This window comes from Hydra vulgaris, chromosome 14, assembly GCF_038396675.1.
Source record: "Hydra vulgaris chromosome 14, alternate assembly HydraT2T_AEP".
In the NCBI taxonomy this organism is placed as follows: domain Eukaryota; kingdom Metazoa; phylum Cnidaria; class Hydrozoa; order Anthoathecata; family Hydridae; genus Hydra; species Hydra vulgaris.
In genome coordinates this window covers 15,365,001-15,387,231 of record NC_088933.1, presented here as the reverse complement: position 1 = coordinate 15,387,231, position 22,231 = coordinate 15,365,001, and the positions used below count along the sequence as shown (strand labels likewise).

The 22,231-nt window shown below is 30.3% G+C and overlaps 1 protein-coding gene across 1 annotated transcript in view; it reads left to right on the top strand.

Moving 5' to 3' along the window:
- The window catches only part of LOC101236718 (nucleoporin NUP188), a 123,832-nt gene that overhangs the window by 70,158 nt on the left and 31,443 nt on the right, over window positions 1-22,231 (top strand). The window contains exons 25-32 of the mRNA XM_065818576.1: window positions 5,258-5,781; window positions 7,099-7,150; window positions 9,201-9,274; window positions 9,491-9,566; window positions 12,471-12,563; window positions 18,989-19,143; window positions 19,372-19,526; window positions 19,603-19,700. Coding sequence (XP_065674648.1) covers window positions 5,258-5,781; window positions 7,099-7,150; window positions 9,201-9,274; window positions 9,491-9,566; window positions 12,471-12,563; window positions 18,989-19,143; window positions 19,372-19,526; window positions 19,603-19,700 — 1,227 coding nt within the window. The remainder of the gene's footprint in view (window positions 1-5,257; window positions 5,782-7,098; window positions 7,151-9,200; window positions 9,275-9,490; window positions 9,567-12,470; window positions 12,564-18,988; window positions 19,144-19,371; window positions 19,527-19,602; window positions 19,701-22,231) is intronic.

Below are 22,231 nucleotides of genomic sequence, written 5' to 3'. Positions count from 1 at the left end.
TGTCTTGACAAAGAGCATTCATTTTTTGACTTCTTTTTTTTTTGTTTCTTTTTTTTTAAACATCTTTGCTTCCAACAAGGCTGCAAGCAATCACTTATCAGAGTTGGAATTTACTGGAAGAGAAAAGACGAAGATTGTAGAGCAAGATAACGATTGACAGACGACTTAAAGAATTGCAAATTATATGAATCAGGAAAGCAAGATGAAGGAAGTGAATTCCAAGAACTGATGTTCGAGGAAAAAAACTAGATGAATAAGAGTTTTCGGAGCACTTAGGAACAGTCACAGTAAAAGGATTAGACTTAATTGAATGATGAGGAACACAAGAATGAATTTTAGTAGATAGCAAAGAGACACTGGCTTTTGAGAGCAGTGTCCATTATAGTATTTGTGGAAAAGAGAAAGAGAAGCAACATAACCACGATGTAATAATGGTTGGAGATTGACTGCAACAGTAGGTCCAACTATGTTTACAATGCGTTTTTGCACCTTGTCTAAAAGAGAAAGCGCATCATTAGAAGATCTGCCCTAGATATGGCAACAGTATTCCATACAAGGCCGGATTTGAGATTAATAGAGATAGAGAATAAAACCCAGAATAAGAAAGTGTCGAGCTCAATAAAGAGATACAACCTTAGCAGAGGTTTCCAAGAAAGATCGGAAGTAAGAGTTAATCTTAGAAGATGAAGAGTAGATGACTCATTGAGTATATTACCGTTCATAAATATAGGAAGACCTAAATTATTGCGATAACGATTGGCTGAAAAAAATTGACTTTTATCTGAATTAAAGTTAACCAGCCACTGTGAGCCCCATGCTGTAGCAGAAGTGAGATCCTTTTCAAGCTCAAATGCCCCCTCCAAGCAATCAGAGAGTGTTAGCTTCTTATCATGACAAGAATAAATGGTAGTATCATCAGCGAACAATGCCACCTTAGATGTGAAAATGTCCGGAAGATCGTTAATGTAAATTAAAAAGAGTATATGGCCAATGATTGAACCTTGAGGAACCTCTGAAGTTACAGAATAAGAAGAAGAGTGCTGTCCATCAAGGGCAACTTTTATACTACGATTGGAAAGAAAGGATTCAATAATCTTAAAGATGTTACCAGATGCACTGTTACAAGAAAGCCTATGAAGAAAACCAGCATGCCAAACTTTATCAAAAGCTTTAGAAATGTTTAGCATAAAATTGACCAGAGAAGTTAGAAAATAGTTCCCATTGTTTAAATGAAATTAAGTAAGATTCAGAATATATAATACTGCGCTCTCTTGCACAAAAATGAGAGCCCTTATATATAACACTCTATATAATGGAAAATACTTGTAAGAAAATCATAAGGTTGGTAAGTAAAGCTTTAATGATTGTTTTAATTTAAAAATAATAAAAGATCTGAAAAGATATCTGTAAAAAATAAGTTGCTCCTATAAAATAAAAATATTTTATTGTTTTTATTTTTTACAAATTTTTGTTTTTTGCAATGTTTGGAAAAATAATACAAATAAACTTGTTGCTGTATGTTAAAAAAAAACTACAACGTACTTTTTAAATAAAAGTAGAAAAGCGCAGCTTTGTTTAAATACATTTTTCATTTGTCAAAAGTCTACCGTGATGTCAAATACTAAAACTTTTATGAATTAAATGCACTTCGATGGAATCGCCAAAGTCCGTAGATTGCGACGTATAATTTAAAGACTCCGAGTTTTGGAGTAAAATGGAGAAGGTAAGCTTCGGCTAAAACAACAAGATTAGTTTTTCTCGGTATGCATTCATTATTTACTTTTAATCAAAAAAGCTTGTTTCAAACCTTTTTTTTCAATATTATCTTTATTATGAACACAACATGTGTTTGGAGTTTGGGATCCCTTTAACCCTATCTTTTGTTTTTTAAGTAAGTCATTTAAAATGACTTACTTAAAATGTCCCATTTTAGCCAGAGCCAGGACCCCAGTAACTTACTAGTACCCATATACATATGTACCATCTTTCACATTTCTAATTTGGTTTGTCAAACAAGCAAATCATATCTAGTTTGTCAACTCAAATTCTTTGTCAAATATATTATGGTAAAATAACCATACATAGTATGGTTGTTTTATCATAACATATTTGCAGTTTCCTAAAGCAACATTTATTTATATTATATGCTTAAAACCCATTGCATCATATATAATAAGTTCAGATAACATTTTGTGCTATTTAAAAAAGAGAGAACTCATTTATAAACTTACAAAACTTACTTATGTTATCAATTTATAAGAAAATAAGCAAAAAAGCCTCAGTATATATAAAAAAAACAGAAAAACCTACTTCAGCCTTACTTTCAGACCACAATCAGTCATTTTTTAAAAATATAATCTTTATGCATTTTTTTTGTTTTAATGTTCCAATTTTGTTGTATCTCGAGATAATTTGGATCAACAAAAATATGTTGTAATTATACTACAATGGATCTTTTTAAGAATATTTATATATTATAATAATTTATATAAATAAGTTATATTTTTTGGTTTTTGTCAGATCTGGATTTTCATATTCTTGAATTCATTAAAATCCTCCAGTTCTTTTTAAATTTCCTTTCTATCTCTTTCATGTGCCATCAATGCGTTCTTTCAAGGAAAACATAGAAAAGTTAGTTACTTCAGATATCTGCAAAAAAAAACCCACAGAGTAATTGGGGAAATTGAGTTAAATTTTGGAAAAATCAGGGAAAATCGATTTTTTTCAAAAATACCAACTTAAGTAAGTTATATATTGTACATGTAGTATAAAATTTTATTAGTTAAGTAGTTTTATGAATTTCTTGATTTAAATGTGGGTTGTATTATTGTTTATATTTTTGCAATTGAAGAGCATTTTCTAAAAGAACCTAAGTTTAATTTTTCTGAAGTTGAGTTTGGATAACTTAAAATTTAATCAAGGAAAACATGTAGTGGATCAGGGAAAAATCAGGAAAATCCACCTTAAAATATTGTCAGACACCCTGTAATAAATATACAACATGTGCAAGATAAGCTGGAAAAAATTTTAGTTAAATAAAAACCTAAGTGTTGTATTTTGAAATTTATCAGTTCTTTTTTACAAAGTCATTATTTTTAAATTGTTTAAAAAAGTCTCCATTTAGTGCAATAATAGACAATTTAACTCAGGAATCTTGAGCACCCTTTACTAAATTTTTCTTTATCCATAGACATCATAATTTTTTCAAACTTTTACTGTCTTTCTATTGAAATGAAGTTGTTTATTACCTTCTCTTAATCAAATACTTAAATAAATTAAACAATTTTACAAAGTAGCCAATTTTCTTTTGACCTAAATTTAAGAACGCTAAGAAATTCTTGTACTTTGGCAAATTGTGCTAGTTCGCTATCAAGATAAAATCTGTTTGCTTCTTGCTTCATTCATGGTACAACTATTTCTTAAAAATGCCGGTCATGATATATCCTTTATTACTGGCAACACTAAACACCATCTTTCTAGCAGGACATTTTGTTTTCATGACAATAGATTCTTTATTAATAGTTTTGTAGAACTATCTGTTGTTTCTTTTGTTGACTATCTAATCCTTTTAAAAATTCTTTTTATTGAAAAGAATTTATAGGTGATCTTTTTTTGACGATTTTTCAATTTGGCTATCAGTATTTTTGCTTTTCCAAACCATTTTCAGTTTGTAGACTGTACAATTTACTAAGCAGTTTACTCTGTACACAGTGCAGAAAATAATTTCTTGCTGTTGAATACTTTTTTTCTGAAACAATAATGTTAATTCACAACATAACATAGTCAATCAACATTGTTAATCAACATAGTTGATCAAAATATTTAGGAAGCAAATGAAATTATTTATTTTTTTGTTTACACTGCAGGGATTAAAACATCATGGAGCAGAACATGAATACAAGTTCTTCTATTAGCAGCTAAGATTTATAATATGCCCTTGTTGAGTTTACATGATCTAAATTAATTTTTTTTTTTTTTTTTTGCTGTTGTATGTAGTGTGCATGTGTTTATGTCTCTCAAAGTAGCTAGCTTAAAAATTTTCTTTTTTTATAATCATGTTACTTAAGTGAGTGCAAGATTTTTGTAGCTCAGTGTTGGACATGTTCAATGCATTCAATATCTATTTTTAAACAAACATTGTATGCTAGCACAGCAAACTCTAGATATGATTAAATGTAGGTTGTGTATAAATTTTTCTAGAGGTTTATATCCCTACTTATAAAAATATTTTTCATTCATTTCAAGATACTGTTGACCTTGGAATTTCACTGCGCATGTGTTCTAATTGAAATTAGAAGTAATTGTCACACCAATGTTACTTTCTGCAGGATATATTGTAACTAAATTTAGGTTTACTGTTCAGTTGATGGTTGTGTTTATTTCTCTTTATATTTTTTGTGAGTCTTCTTCATTCTATATCTTGACTATTAATTTGCTCTCGTCAGCATAAAGCTTACAATATTAATAATTTAAGACCTCTGGAAGATCATTTATTTATATGATAAACAACAGGAAACCAAGCAGGTTATCCTTTGGTATGCCACTAGTAACCTTAGTCCAATTCGAAATGCTTTCTCTGAGCACAACACTTTGTTGCCTGTTAGCAAGAAAGTTTAGTATCCGCTTTAATGAATTCCATTTATGCAGTATGCTTGTAATTTTTGAATAAGTCTTAGATGAGGCAATTTGCCAAATGCCTTAGCAAAATCTAGAAAAACTACATCAACCCACTGTTTTTTTGAGAGTATTGTTGTGACTTCATCTATTTTTTCCGGTAAATTGGTAATGCAACTTTTTTTTGCAAACAAATACATGTTGTACCTTGGCTATAAGTTTCTTAAAGTTAAGATGATAATAACTATATAATCACTTTTTATTCAACTATATTTTTCATATTCTATTGCAGATTTTTTTAAAGCTCCTTCTACTTCTTTCTGCAATGCTTTACAATAGTTGATAATAGAAACTATTTTTAAACTATAATATAAATAAGAATTTATATACAGCAAAATAATTAGAATTTATTTTGCTGTATTTGCATAATTAGCATAATTAATTCAAAGAAGTCTTATTTAAGTCATTTTGAAGTTAATTTCAAAATATATGTGATTTATTAAGTTCGAAACAAAATTTCTATAAGCTAATAATGATTTTTTTTCATAGAGTTATTTAGCTCAAGTTCATTTTGTTTTAGTATCTATTGTTTTAGTATGTACTTAATACTTAAACTTAAAACCAATCTTTATTTATTTTGCAGGAGGAAAATATATCTTCTCTTGAAGAAACATTAAGCAGTCAGTTTGTGTTAAAATTGTCAGATATTGACTTTGTTGAAACAACAACTAAAGTTTCAATGTTTACTGTAATTGCAAAATACATTTATCACCAAGAAGATCCAAAGTTGCCAATATTAGCTGTTCTTGTTCTACATGCCCTAGCAGAAAAGTTTCCACTGCTGATGACAGCAAATCTTGGAGAATCATTAGATGGTTTGCGAAATGCTTTTGTCAATCGATTATCTGGTCGTGTGGAAGCTATTCGTTTAAAAGTAGCCATTCTTGAGTTTTTGACAGTCTGTGTTGAAAAACAACCAGGTTTGGTGGAAGCATTTTTGCATTTGATTTCTGGAAAAGAATTTGGTCAATTTAGTTGTGTTTTACCTATTTTAAATATGTTATCCGACACAAATCATTTAGATGTTCTAACATCTTCTTCTATGAGTTTTTTGTCAGCTTTATGGCTTAATAGATATGATAAAGCCATGACTCTAATTAAAAAAAGGTTTGCTATAAAAATAATAATGATAATGATGATAATGATGATGATGATGATGATGGTGATGATGGTGATGATGATGATGATGATGATGATGATGATGATGATGATGATGATGATGATGATGATGATGATGATAATGATGATAATGATGATGATGATGATGATGATGATGATGATGATGATGATGATGATGATGATGATGATGATGATGATGATGATGATGATGATGATGATGATGATGATGATGATGATGATGATGATGATGATGATGATGATGATGATGATGATGATGATGATGATGATGATGATGATGATGATGATGATGATGATGATGATGATGATGATGATGATGATGATGATGATGATGATGATGATGATGATGATGATGATGATGATGATGATGATGATGATGATGATGATGATGATGATGATGATGATGATGATGATGATGATGATGATGATGATGATGATGATGATGATGATGATGATGATGATGATGATGATGATGATGATGATGATGATGATGATGATGATGATGATGATGATGATGATGATGATGATGATGATGATGATGATGATGATGATGATGATGATGATGATGATGATGATGATGATGATGATGATGATGATGATGATGATGATGATGATGATGATGATGATGATGATGATGATGATGATGATGATGATGATGATGATGATGATGATGATGATGATGATGATGATGATGATGATGATGATGATGATGATGATGATGATGATGATGATGATGATGATGATGATGATGATGATGATGATGATGATGATGATGATGATGATGATGATGATGATGATGATGATGATGATGATGATGATGATGATGATGATGATGATGATGATGATGATGATGATGATGATGATGATGATGATGATGATGATGATGATGATGATGATGATGATGATGATGATGATGATGATGATGATGATGATGATGATGATGATGATGATGATGATGATGATGATGATGATGATGATGATGATGATGATGATGATGATGATGATGATGATGATGATGATGATGATGATGATGATGATGATGATGATGATGATGATGATGATGATGATGATGATGATGATGATGATGATGATGATGATGATGATGATGATGATGATGATGATGATGATGATGATGATGATGATGATGATGATGATGATGATGATGATGATGATGATGATGATGATGATGATGATGATGATGATGATGATGATGATGATGATGATGATGATGATGATGATGATGATGATGATGATGATGATGATATGTTTTCAAACTTTTTTTTTTAGCAAAGATTTTTGGTGCAATGTTACTTTTCATTTAACTTCAAACTTTAAACAAGTAAAGCATATTAAATATAATAAATATATTATTTTAAATATATTGTCAGAGCTAGATTTACCCTAAGGCTATCTAAGCTGCAGTTTGCGTCTCATAATTAGCAGGGTCAAAAGAAGATCTACAAACATTTTCTCAGAAAGAACTTTAAAGAAAGATGATGTTTTATGCAGCATAATTTATGCCATCAATTAATGGAATTGAGTTCAATCAACTGTAATGATATTTTTTAAATAAACTTGATTAATTGTAGTTTTAAGTAAAATTCTAACTTATAATATAACTTTTTTAGAATTGTAACTTACAATAGTAGTTTTGAACATAGAGAAAACTGATGCATTACTTTTAAAGTTTTATACATGACTTTTAAAAAATTTTTTGTGTAACAACTTTTATACAAAAATAGCTTAAGGCTAACAGTAAAAATAGCATTAATTAACTTATAACAAAAATGTAATCAGCATAACAATAAACTGTTATAAAGATTAGCAATTATCATAATTTAAGGAACAAAAGAACTTTAAATAAAAAATAGCTTTTTGAACTCTGGAACACAGTTTTGAACTGTGGGAAAGTTTACTGATGAGCCAATTTTGATATTTGACTCAAAACAGAAAATTATCAAAATGACTTGCAACTTTCAGAAATCCAAAAAGTTTGTGATCAAAACTTTGTGTTATAAAAAAAATGGTAGTTTCTTCAGATTGTTGGAGTAGGGTATTTTTTTGATATTGTAAAAAGAGTAGTTTTCTATTTGTAGGAAACAGTATTTAAAATTTTTAAAAATAATAATTTAAAAAAAAAATTTTTTTCAGCTTGGTATTTTTGTCTTTGAAAAATTAATTACCCCCTTAAATTAATAAACTTTTTTTTAAATTGAAGGAAAAATACTAGGAGCATTTTCTAAGAAGTTTGTTTTTCTTAAACAAAACTCTAAAGTCTTTATTTTTTTTTTTTTTAAAAAGTATTATTTTAAAATCTTTATTTATTTATGCTTCTTTTGATACCCAAGTTGACCTAAATAGAAATAAAATTTTTTTTTGGTGATATTAGTTGGCAAAATTATCAAGCTTAAAAATTTTATTTTTCAAAATTATTATTATAAATCTTTAAAGTACTATTTCCCACAAATAAAAACCTACTCTTTTTACAATTTCAAAAAAAAAAGGGAAAATTGACACACCCTATTGTTGAAGTTTTGCAAAGTGTGACCTATTTTTATTAGCATATATAAAAAAATTAAATAATCTAAATTACTGGAATAGCTTTCAGAGAGTCCTAGTTATGTAAAAATAAGCTTCCTTCTTATGCAAGTCTGTCTGTAAGGAATTGAAAAAGTGAAGAAATAATAGTCAATAACATCAAAGCTTTTAAATACTAATTTTGGCGTACTATGCTCCTAATGTTTTCCACACAGACCATCTTTTTATAGTTTTCAATTTGTCTGTGATTTGTCATGAACCTGAAGATAGATTCATGACGAAGGGAGAATATCACAAATAATATCTATGATTGTTTTGTATATTTGTGTGGAAGAGGTTCTTTTAATTGCTTACAGACTTACTACAATGCCCCAAACATGTCTGGTAGGTTTACTCGATTGCAGCAAAGAATCCCAAAGTAAAATTTTGTAATTTTTTTTGCTGTGTGCTGGTCACTTCTTAAGTCTGGTTGGAGATGAAATAGAAATACAAAGTTCTGTAGAACACTGAAGTATTTAATTAATTTGTTTCGAATTGTACAAAAGATCTACACACATTGTTGTTTTCAAGGACATTGAAGTGCAAATACTGACTCAGTTGTTGGATTCGCAAAAATTATTTTTAAATAGTTTGTTCTACCAAAGTCAATCAATAAATTATTTTGTGATTAAGGTTGCATAATTTATGGCCTCAAACCTAAGTTATCTTTAGGCTTTGAATGTGGTAAATCTGGTTCAGTTTACTGTATTGTGTTATATATTATAAATAAATGTATTTTTAATGTAAGTTTATAAATATGATAACAATTTTAAATAAATATTGAACAAGATTTCAACTTGTTTCAAATACAGATAACTAAGCCAATGGTTGACACAGCACTTCATGCTCTTAATATATTGGCTATTGAAACATACTATGTCAAAGGGTATTTTTTTTTTTAGTGCGTATAATTTTTAAAATATTTTTTAAGATATTGAAAAATATATCGCTGGATGAAATACTGAAAAATGTTATATAAAATACTGAAAAATATTTAATGAAATACTCAAAAATGTTTAATGAAATACTCAAAAATGTATTATAAGTAAGAGAAAAATGTTTTATAAAATATTTTGTTGTACAATTACGAATTTCAAATTAGTGAACTTTTCGATGAGGAGCTAAAAGCCCAGTTAAAAAAATTATCTGATGGAAAAGCTTATCTTGAAATTACCAAGGTAAATATTGTACTTAATTATTAAAAATAACGTATCTTGAAATATTTTGTTTTTTAAAAATATTTATTATTCTTGTTTTCATTATATGCGTTCATATATATATATATATATATATATATATATATATATATATATATATATATATATATATATATATATATATATATATATATATTAGGGTGTTTCTTATTTGGGGTTAAAATTTTTTTTTTTGTTTTTTAGCGAGCCATCCCCTGAAATGGTTCATTTTGGTGAGAAAATAAATGTGTAAAAATTTTAAGGGGAAAAAAACATTTTTACTGGGCGCTACCAGTCATTGAAATTTAAAGCATATTTTACTATGTGCTCTTAGTCATTAACATAGGAAAAAATCATAAAACTGATGGAGACTGGTGATAATGACTCATTTACTTGGTACACATTTATTTACTTATTACATGCATTAAAAACATCCATTTTCTGTCATTGCATTTCTACTTATTTATTAAAAAACAGCAATAAACATGCTTTTTTACTTTGATTGTAGGTTTAATATGTAGGAACTGCTTTTGCTCTTCGTTATTTGTATGTTGTCTATTATATTTGTCCATTAGTGCTACGCCATGTTCTGCAATGTTGTTGACAACCTTCATGCTTCGAACAGTGGACTTTACAGTCTTGAACTCATCATCATGTTCCTATTCGCTCACACTGTTTTGAAGAAAGTGTGATGGAAGTCCTGTGATGCTGAAAACCTTCGTGTATTAAACGTGACCAAATCCTCCAGTTTCTTTTCTTGGATGACTAAGCAGTCCACAGTAGTCTGTTTCATCTGATCTGAAACATCGTTCAATGCTTGGACCTTTTTCTCAGGGCGAACCTCATCATCAAAAAAAGCTAAAGCAATAAGTTTCTCTGATAGGTACCAGAGATGCCCTTGTAACTTCTTCACAGCAACTTTCAAGATCTCAGGATGCTGGTTCTTGTAGGCATTCAAGTCTTTTAAGAGCTGCAGATCAAGTTTAGGAGCTGAGGTTGCTTCAGGAGATCTGTACCAGGCTGTAATGTACAGTCAAACCGTAAAAAGGCAAATAACCCTTATTCCCTTCTCCTCTCTTTTTGCCAACCTGAATTGGTCTCTAAGCATTCAAATCTTCAATGCATAAATAGCTTTCGCCATCCAGCGAGCACGGTGTAGATCGGCAGGAGCTCTAAGTGAAATGCCCCTTAAAGGTACTCCTCCCAAAAAAACAATAGACAACTCCAAAACTGGGTAGTTGTCATGAGGTTGAAAGGTTTCTAGTTGATCTTTGCAAAAGACGATTCTTTCATCAGTGATATCGGTAAGAGCATTTAAAGCGTTCTTATCAGACTGTGCTGAGTGGTACTTTGTAAAATCAAATGAGACCCAACTTTTCTAAAATCTTTTAAAGAGTGGTATGTCAGGTCCACTTGAAGGGCCGAGACACAGCAAAACTACTGCTTCCAAAATAATTTCCAGAATGTGGTGACGACATGCCAACCACAACATATCTTTCCCAAGCTTCTGCTCTAGAAGAATGCAAGCCCCATTTCTTGGCCCAGTATAGCTGCAGTATCAAAGCACATGTACTTTACTTGATCATTAATTCCCCATGCCACTGACATGTCATGCACTGCAGATGCCGCATTTTCACCTGTTCCTGATGGTAGTTTTGGGACACTAAGAAGCTGCTTTCATAAACCTTCTTCTATCTTATTGCGGTGTTTTATTCATTCCCTTCAAATGGAAGCTGGATTAACATTGTATTCTGTTGGATCATGACCACAAGTGCCGCCCCACGATCACTCAATTTAGCCACATCTAAATTAGCCGCCAACTTCTCATTCAGTATATTTTTCCTGCCACGTCTAGGACGTTTTGGAGCCGGTGTACCAGAAGTTGATGGCTCAGGGTCATCTTGGTTACCAGGCAAGGCATCTTCTTGAGTTATACTATTTTCTTTAGGGTTATCTTCACCTTCAGATGATGATGAAAGAACAACTGTTTCTTCTCGAGATTTTCTTGCCATCTCCTCTTGGTCCCTTTTCAGTTCATTTCTTTTTGTCTTTTTCTTGATACTTCTTCTTGCTTTGCCAATTTCTTATTGACTGGACCCATTTTGCCTCTCCAAATTTTCTCTCTTTGGCATAATAGGAAGTCCTTATCCTCCTGAATGGTGATCATTTCCAATGCATTGGCATGGGCAATATCAAATTGTTCTTCTAACCCTTCATTTCATTGATCTTCCTTTTGTTTCAAATAATCTGAACGCTGAGCTTTATTCTCTTTATTTTTCTTCAACTTTTCCCATTCCTTGTAAATGTTTTTGATTTTAGGGACAACGTGCTTCTTTATTTGCACTGGTATTCGGGCCTTTGACCAAACTTCAAAAACATCATTTGCTGTTGAATGTAATGCTTCCCTAATGCTTTGCTTGGCAATCTATTGTAATGGAAGAAAAGGGCCAACACTTCCCTTTTTGATGGAAGCATGTAGGGTCGGTAGCGACCCCTAAAAATCATTCTGAAAAAAAAAGGTATTTCTTTTTTATGATAACGAGCCAAATGGCAGGATGGCTCATGCAAAAATTGAATCTTCAAAAATAAGAAACACCCTTATATATATATATATATATATATATATATATATATATATATATATATATATATATATATATATATATATATATATATATATATATATACATATATATATATATATATATATATATATATATATATATATATATATATATATATATATATATATATAATATATTTTTTTGTATATGTGCGTATGAGTAGATTTATGTTTCTATATTCATTAAAAGCCACTTTTTTAATATATTAATAGCTTATTAAAAAAAAAAAATTGTTTAATTGAAATAATTATGAACTATTTAGATGCTGTTCCCCGATGAAAGTAATGATGAAACATGTAAATTGAATCTTGCTAAAACTTGGAAAATGTATTTGTCAGTTCTTACAGAAACACAAGTAATTTAAACCTATTTTACTTTTTAATTCTATATACAATCTATATACAATCATTTAAAAAAAAATTTACTTAAACTTTTTTTTGATTTTACTTTTTAATTTATTAGCTTTAACTTTCATTGCATACTTAATTGTTCTTCATTTTGTACTAACTGTATAATTATGACTGTGTTTTTCAATTTTTGAGCTCTAACCAAACCTCTTTTTTAGAAAATGAAAAGATTAATAACAAGTGAAGCATAATTTTTTTGCTGTAATAGATCTGACAAGTCCTTCTTATCCCTAAACCTAAACTCAATTTATTGTATGTATGTAATGTTAGTGTATGTAATGTTAACTCCTAATGTACTAAATCCTGTCTATGAGCTATAATGACATTAATTGATTTTCACAAATCAATATTAGGGTGGAGCTTAAAAATAAAAAAATAAAAAACAAGTATTTTTGAAAGTCTTACCCTCCTAATCTGTTCCTTATAATATAGAAGCACCACAAAAAAAGTTTGAACAATAAATTCTTGTGTTTAGGGGTAGCTCAAGAGCTTCAAAATTTACGAAAATTATGAAAATTACATGAATTCTCAATTTATTTTTAACAATTCAGTTATTATTTTTCAACACAATTACATTGCAATCTCAGTTCAGTTTTAGACAGAGTTCATAGTGTCAGTTCAATAATTTCCAAATTTATTGTTTATACGGTACTCCTGACATTTCTGCTGTCAGGGTACATTCGACGATGATCCTCGACAACTTGCAGGAGGAATTGTAACTGCAATTCATCACAAGTTAACAAGCTGCGTTATTCCTGAATTAATGCAACTCCACGTTCAGCGTGATCATTTACTACTTTCAGTGACTTGACTGTTTCTTTAGCTTGGCTGAAATCATCTCTGTCCTCCCACAAATCCGGATCAACTTCGAGGAACCTATGTGGAAGTTCCATCATTCGGAGCAGAGTCATCGACTTAGCTGTGACAAAATCTTCCAAGTTCTTGTCTTTAAAGCAATTGAGAGTTTCTGTAATTCTCTTGGAATGGTCCTTATCTTGCTCCTCTTCATTCTGCATTGCACTCACCATCAGTCTCTTTGTTGACGAACTAACCCGATCGTCGAAGAAAGCCAGCGTAACAAGTTCCTCCAACAGGTACCACAAATGATTGGAAAACTTCTTTGATGTTTGCTTTGAGATTGCAGAATGGATAGAGGAGTATTCAAGCAGAGACTTGAGCAGCAGAAAGTCGCTATAAGGAGCATCGGATGCTTGAGGTGCACAGATCCAGGCTTTCAAGTAGATGCGTACTGCAAACACACACACATCATGTAATCCTCTTTCTTCTGCAGGAGTCAGTTTGGATTGAGCCTTGAACATCCAGATCTTGAGACTGTATATGACCTTACTCATCCAGCGAGCATGATGCATTGCTCCAGGCAACATGAATCGCACTCCTCTGGTAGGAGCAGCACCAAGAAAAACAATCACGAGTTCCAAGAATTCTTTATAATCATCTCTCGGCTGGTTCTGTTCAAGATGCTTGATGGCAAAATTGATGGTGCTTTGCCTAATGTCTTCCACTAGATTTGCCACATTTTCTGCTGCAATCCCTGGTTCATATTTGGCCATGTCTATGAGTGCCTAGTATTCCTGGAAGCGCTTGAAGAGTTGAACCATGGGTGAGGAGGTGGCTCCCATACAAACTTAGAAGACTGCACCAATAATCAGTTCCATAATGTGATTCCTGCAAGCCAGTGACAACAACTACTTCTAAAGTTTCTGCACAAGGAGGACACAGGGACCAGCTATCTGACCAGTGTTAGAGCTGGTCGTGTTAAAACACATAGCTCGGATACTATCAGCTATGCCCCAATCTTCAATGGCTCCAAAAACTGCAGCAGCCTCAGCCTCACCTGTTCCGAATGGAAGCTTGGCAACAGTGAGTAGCTGAGAAACTCCTTTTCCTGAAACCAACAATGGCAGGCGATCGACTTTCTCTTTTCCAATAAGATCAGGGATAAGTTTCCCGTCCCAGTGAACAACAAGGGGAACGTTGCCCTGAAACTCAGCCTTTATGTTTGCTGATCGCTGGACTCTGTGTTCAACTATGTGTCGTATCGAATCTCTGTTTAGAGCAAGTTCGTCAATGTTATGTCCCAAGCTTTTGGCAGTCTCTGCTATAACAAAAACAGCCTTGCGGTCTGAAACTTTTGTTCGATCCAGTGCTGCCGCGAGTTCAGGAGTGACAACTGTTTTTCCCCCTCTTTTTCTCTTCAGTGTCCTAAATGTTATGCCTCCGACAGCCTCCTCACATGCATTATTCTCAGTTTCCATTTTCTCTGTGTCTTCTGTTGAACTGTTTTCCGGACCAGATGAAACCAGTTCCACTGAGGAATCTTCAAACTGTTTCATTTGTTGTCGCCTGGCAAGCATTTTCTTTTCTCATTTTATTATTCTTTTATGTGCTTTAGTTTAGCACCACTTCACTCTATCATCTTTCTCTTTGTTCTATTCGCTCTCCTTCAACTCAAGACTTCACACTTTTCAATGTTGTTACTGATCAAATTGACCAAGCCCTCTCAATTTTTTAGCAAATATTGCTGTTGTTAGTAACTTTAATGCTCATCACACTGAATGGCTTGGCTCTAGTGTCAGTGACTCTGCTGGCATTAAAGCCCATAACCTTTGCCTTTCCCAATCCCTAACTCAAATAGTCAACTTTCCAACTCACTTTCCAGACAATCTGAATCGAAATTTACCTTCTCTACTCGACTAATGTCTTCATTCTGATACTAGTCAGTGCTCAGTTCCTCCACATTCACCCTTAGGCGGTTTTGATCACAGTTTGATCTCTCTAAAATTATTATCTCATTGTTCTTCATCATCAAAATCCCCTTTAATCGTACCTCTTACAACTCCCCTAAAGCTGACTGGGACTCTTTCCGTGATTTTCTTCGTGATGGCTCTTGGGTAGATTTCTTTGTCATCCTGCTGACTGAATGTGCTTTTTACATAACTTTTTGGATTCAGGATGGCATGGAATCTTTTATTCTCTCTCAATCATTCCAAGTCAAGCCTCACTCTTCTCCGTGGTTTTCCTTTCATTGTGCTGCTTCATTTTCCAAATAAAACCATTACTTTCATATTTATCAGCAAAACACTTCTTCAGAGAACAAACACCTGTTTACTATTTCTGGAAACCATTGTAAAAAGGTTTTGTCTAACGCCAAAGCCCACTATTATCAGGTCACCAAATCTTTAACAGTATCTATGATAAGGGCGAATCTGTTGTTCCACTATTCTTGTATGGTTCAGATTTTGTCACCTCACCTAAAGACAAAGCTGACTTGTTTGTTAAGAACTTTTCATCAATATTTTCTCATGACTCAACTAATTGCGTTCTACCTGACACAGCCAACAAGCAGGTTGATCCATTGCCTGACATTCAGTCTCTCCTCTTGAATCCAATAACTTACTTTCTGATCATCAAAATGGATTTCGATCTTCTCATTCTACAGATGATTTGCTAACAGTAATAACCAATAGGTTTTATTGTGCATTAGATAGATGTGGAGAGGTTAACGCTATCGCTCTTAACATTTTTAAAACTGGTGAACTTTAACTCAGATTAAACTCAATTTTTTTCAGCTAATCGTTATCACAATAATCTAGATTTTCCTATGTGTCTGAGGGTAATGTACTCGATTGTGTCATCTACCCTACATATTAATTAATTCTTACTTTCGATCTTTTAATTCTTACTTCTGATCTTTCTTCGAAACCATATACCAAATCCATTGCAAAATTAGCATCTGCTAAGGTTGCATCTCTTTATCGTGCTCTCCACTTTCTTACTCTAAATTCTATTCTTTATCTCTATAAGTCTCAAATCTGTCCTTGTATGGATTACTGTTGGCATATCTAGGGCAGATCTTCCAATGATACCCTTTCTCTTTTAGACATGGTGCAAAATGCATTGTAAACATAGTTGTACCTATTCTTGCAGCCAACCTCCAACTATTATCACATCATTGTAATGTTGCTTCTTTTTCTCTTTTCTATAAATACTATAATTGGCACTGCTTTAAAGAGCTAGCGTTTCTTGTGCCATTTACTAAAATTCATTCTCATGTTACTTGTCACATCAAGTCTCATTCTTTTACTGTGACTGTTCCTAAGTGCTTTAAAAATTCTTATTCGTCCAGTTTTTTTCCTCAAACATCAGTTTTTTGGAATTTGCTTCCTTTATCTTGTTTTCCTGATTTATATAATTTGCAATATTTTAATTTGTCTATTAATCGTTATCTTGCTGTCTAAGCTTCATCTTTTCTCTTCCAGTAACTTCCAGTAACCAACTAATAGTGGTTGCTTGCAGCCTTGTTGCAAGTGAAGATGTTAAACGGAAAAAAAAAGCTAAATAAAAAGTAGACACGGAGGTGTAAATTTCTTGGTAAATGCTCTTCCGCAGTGACAAGACTGTATGGTCTACTTGGAGCACCTTAATTACTTTTAAAAAAAAAACCATAGTCCTGCAGTTTCAAAATCTTCATGGTTTTCCGAGATAACGGCCGCATTGCAATTTATGTTATTTGTAGTTTTACTGTAAGAAAAATGAAAATTATATGCTGTCAAATACACAGAATAATATTGGCTCAAACTCATTTTCTTAAAAAAAATATTGCTTACAATTATTGCCCACCTACTAACTGAATAAAGGCTGAATAATGAAGTTGTAAAAACCTTTGAACACTGAATTAGGTTAGATTCCAAATTTACAAATCAGCTGCCTCTATTAGCATGACACTAAACCAACTGTTATTCAATCCAATAAATCTTTAAAAAACCTTCTTTATCTAATCATCAGTGAATTATTACATCTCCGTATCTACCTGGTTGTAAAGATTATTGTTGGTTCCTTTACAAAATAGACCATAAGGTCACTGTACTCTTCTTGGCATTATTTATTGACTAATGTCTACATTAACTATTATTGCTAAATGACTAATATCTACATTAACTATTATTGCTTTATTTGTTAAATTATTTGTTTATAAAAAATAAAAATGTATTAAAAAAAGAAGAGAAATAGAGAAATGTAACAATGTAACAATCTTTTGAATCAATGAATATCTTTTGAGTATATAAAGGGCTCCAAGTCTTGTAAGGAAGGAAACTTAGGTGAAATTTGTTGCTTTTATTTTAATTAAATTTAGCCAGCATCAAGAGTAATCGAACTTTGCCTCCATTAGCAGAGTATGTACTGTCAGTAATCATATCAACACATAGTTTTCTTCATCCAATCAGCTCTGTTGTTTTTAAATTGAAAAAAATATTCTAATCTGTCTTTTCTATTGAATCTTATAACTAAGCTCTACTTCTCTTTGGTAAATGCTTATCTGTTTCTCTTTTCAACTATTTATTCAATTATGTATCTGTTCAAAGACACCTTGTGACACTTAACAGCTTTAACTCTACTGATGAAGATCAAATAAGTCCTTACATTTTTAAACCGTGTATAAGCCCACCTCGTACTATGATTTTTTAAATGGGGCAAACAAATTGTATCAAAGCCATGGCTTGTAGTAAATTTTGACTCTATTTTTTCAAAATGGTTTTAAGATTTAATTTACTACAAATTAACTTTCATTGCTTTTGTACCATTTAAAATAATAGAAAAAATAGCTTAAGGTAAGATTAAGACAAAGGATAAAAATAAAGGATAAAGGTAAGGTTATAACAATATCTAATAATCTTTTCTTTGTCAATACAGATTTGTCAGCAAAAAATTCAGTGTTACAAACTTACTGAGCATTATGAACTTCTTGACCGACAGTGCATCATTTTGATGTTCTTTTTCTTGATTTTGTTTAAACATTTGACAATCATATTGCTGGTGGCATACTTTGAGATTCAGTTCTTGATCTAACACTATTTATAATGTATCAATCATTTGCTAGAGTACATTAGCAGCAAAAAACAGCAAAAAGTAATAAAGCAAAAGTACTTAGTATAGTTTACACTTTTGTAAACAAACATCATCTGCAATGTTGATAATGCTGAGCAAAGAGACAACCTTTTTGCTCAATATTATGAAACATTATTGACATACGATTAATCAACAATAATGATTAAAAATGTTCTTTTAATAGTTGTGAAATTTTTTTTGATATTTTGTTTTTGTTTTTTATTTTATTTTTAGTTTTTTCATAATTTTTTAAGTTTATGTAACCAGCTAGAAAACTTTTTATAATCAAGTAAATAATTAATAATGCCTTTTTAACATTACTCTTGTGTACTATTGAAACCTTTTTTTACTTTTCTAGTTGTTTCTGAAATAAATAAAAAATTAAAAATAACTTTCTCTTGACATTATTTTTATATTTGACAATAATGTGAAATATGTAATATTTTTTTCTTCTTTTTCTTGTAAGGCTGATGTATGTGGTTTAAACAATAGCATTGTTGTAGAACAGATTTTTTCAGAACTTTTGCTTTGTTTTGATTCATGGAACTCATCTGCAAAGAATGTACAAATTTTAGAAGAGTTATCGTCACTGCTTCTTGTTCTTTTTAATAAATGGAAAGAGTAAGTTGATATGTTCCTTTAATTATTTTTTAATTACTTAGTCATGGTATTTTAATATTATATTGTTACATAATTTATTAAAACTTACACACTTAATACATAAATAAAACTTTAAACTATTTATCTATTAATGCAAAATTTAAAAACATTTCTGTTTTTTTTTTCTTCGTTAAACTATTAAATTATTAATTCTAGTTTTATATTTTTATTACTTTTTTTTTCCTTCAGAAAATTAGTAGAATACAATAAACACATAGAAATTTTAGCTGATATTATGGAAGGTTTATCAGAGAGTATTTTTGACGAAGAGGCAGTCTCTACAGTCTTCATAAATTTGTTTGCAATGGCGAGTAAATTCCTCCAATATGTATCATCAAATAAATGTAATTTTATAGATTTTTTGTTGTTACAGTTATATGTTGATTTTGTTATTTTGATGTTTGTTTTTCTGATTTTTAGATGATCAAATTGTTTTAAATCGATTTTTAAAACTTTCATGTAACCAGCTGGCATATATTAGGCTGCAACATCCTAAATTGGGAGAGGCATTGTATAAAGTAAATTTATATTTTGTGTAATTTATGAAGAAAATTTAATATAATATTACTTTAATTTAATATATTATTACTTTTATATATTATTGGTACTCTTTTACTGATATTTTTATTTGTATTTTATTGATATTATGTTTTGTTTTATTGATATTATGTTTTGTTTTATTGATATTATGTTTTGTTTGTTAGCTATTTAAAAAATAAATTGATATTATGTTTTGTTTGTTAGCTATTTAAAAAATAAATTGAAATTGGTAAATTAAAATCAAAAGAAATTGGTTTGAATTTTTTGTTTGCCAAAGCAAATTTGAGACCTTTTTTTTCATATAAAAGATGTCTAATTTTTGTTTAAAAATAAATACTTTAATTTAGTAAAATATTGTAACAGTTTTATCAACTTTATAGTCATTACGAACTAAAGGAAGACAAATAAGTGAATTCTTATAAATGTAAATGGTTAGGCCAAAAAATGCTACATTTGGCTCATGGTCTAAAAACTCTTGCTCTCAAGAACTTTTCAATGTTTGAATACTAGGGTGTTTTTCACATCGGTGCAGCATTTGAGAACAAGCAATGCCATAAAATCCTTAGATTTTTATTTCATTTAATTAATCAGAAAATTTGTTCATGTATCCATAGGTGTACATTGTAATAACTTAATGTATTATTTGTAATGTGCCAGAATGCAAAACTATAACAAACTGAATCAGACTTTTGAATAGTCATTTTTAAATTCATTAGAATTGATTTAAAGAAAATGTGTAATTCATTAGGATTGTTGGTTTCTCCTAATACTAAAAAAGTATATTTTTTTTTATACCTCAGGTATAAAAAGATATATTTACCTCAGGCTTTTCATTCTATACTTCCATTACTAGGCATTAAACAATATTAAATGACGTCATTGTTTTAAAAACATTTCAATGTCTTTGTTATAAAATTCTTTTTAAAATTTTGATATTATTTTTGAGTATAGCTTAACCATTATCATTCAATTAGAAAAGCAAAGGATGTCTTTTTTTTTCCAACAGGTTTAATAAAAAATAATGATATACAACTAAATTTTATCTTAAGTTTTTTATGTCACAGCCCCTTTTTTTGCTTCAAAAAATTGATAATTTACAAATCAATACTTTCATTTACCAATATCATACAGAAAATTGTAATACTTAAGTTGTTCTTTTTGTAAAATATTGCATGACATCTGCTCCCATCAAACCTAAAGTTAATTCTCATTTTCCGAGTTTATGTCCTAATATTGTCATCAGTTTAACAACCTGTAATAGACTTGATGGTGTTACTTTGTAGTAAGTAAGTAGACTAGATGGTGTTACTTTATAGTAGATCAACTTGTTTCTCCACTTAGTTGCTTTTATTGTTTGTCAAAGTTCGTGTTGGAGTTATAGAGTTAAGAGAGGGTTGTAACCACAACTAAAGTAGCCTCCTCTACTGTAGTGGCCTTCATGACCTTGGGGAGGTGAATTAAAATAATAAAAAAAAAGGTAGTGTTACTTCAGTTTTATTTATTTATGCTTTCTAGTACATGGTGTTGTTAAATTTTTATATTATTCAAATTCTTACGTTTGGAATCAGTGTAATTTTTGTTTTTTGTATTATTTCTGAACAAGAGATTCAGATGTTATAATTTTTATTGCTTTAGGCTTTTATGATGTTTAAAGAAACTTTTCTCTTTTTTATATAGTTTTCAAAACCTTTTTACTACCCTTAAACCTGAAGATCAGCTTTTTACTACCTTTAAACCTGAAGATCAGCTTTTTTGAGTCTTAGATCAATTTTGCTTAGCAGCATTAACCTGATTTTTGTTAAAATCTTTTAAAAAAGTGTGTTAACCCAATATTGATTCTAGTTCTAATCTGTTCTGGTACATATTAATTAAATATAATTGTCAAAATACAACATTTCTATAAATTTTCACCAAAAATTTAAGAGTTCCTAACAAGAAAGAGCTTATAATTAAGAAAAACTGAGGATAAACAGATCATATTATTAAAAAATGATGTTTATTTCACCTTAACAATGTATTTATTTAAAATCTTATTCAAATATAGGCAAACAATCATGATTTTTAAGAAATTAAAAAAAAAAAAAGCAATCTTTGGTCTGGGTTTTTTGATACAAATATTTTTGTTTTATGTTACGGCAAAATATAAAATTTCTATCATTTTAATTTTTTTAATTTTGTTTTAATTCAGAGACTTGATCATTTAATGGAAATATGTTGTAGTCAACAAAATATGATACAGGCGCTGTTATATTTAAAAATTGCCTAACTACACTGAGAAGGCAATATATTGAAACCAGTGTGAAAATTTTTTTTTGGTTTGGATATGAATTCCTGTCAAAAGCATAATCTGTATAAATTGTCATAGCAGTTTCTAATATAATCTTATTAAAGGGTTATCCTTGTGCTTTTAAAAAAAAAGTTATAACCAGTATTAGACATATTATTAAACACACTAACTCACTCACACACAGATATATATACATCTATATATACACAGATAAATATATAT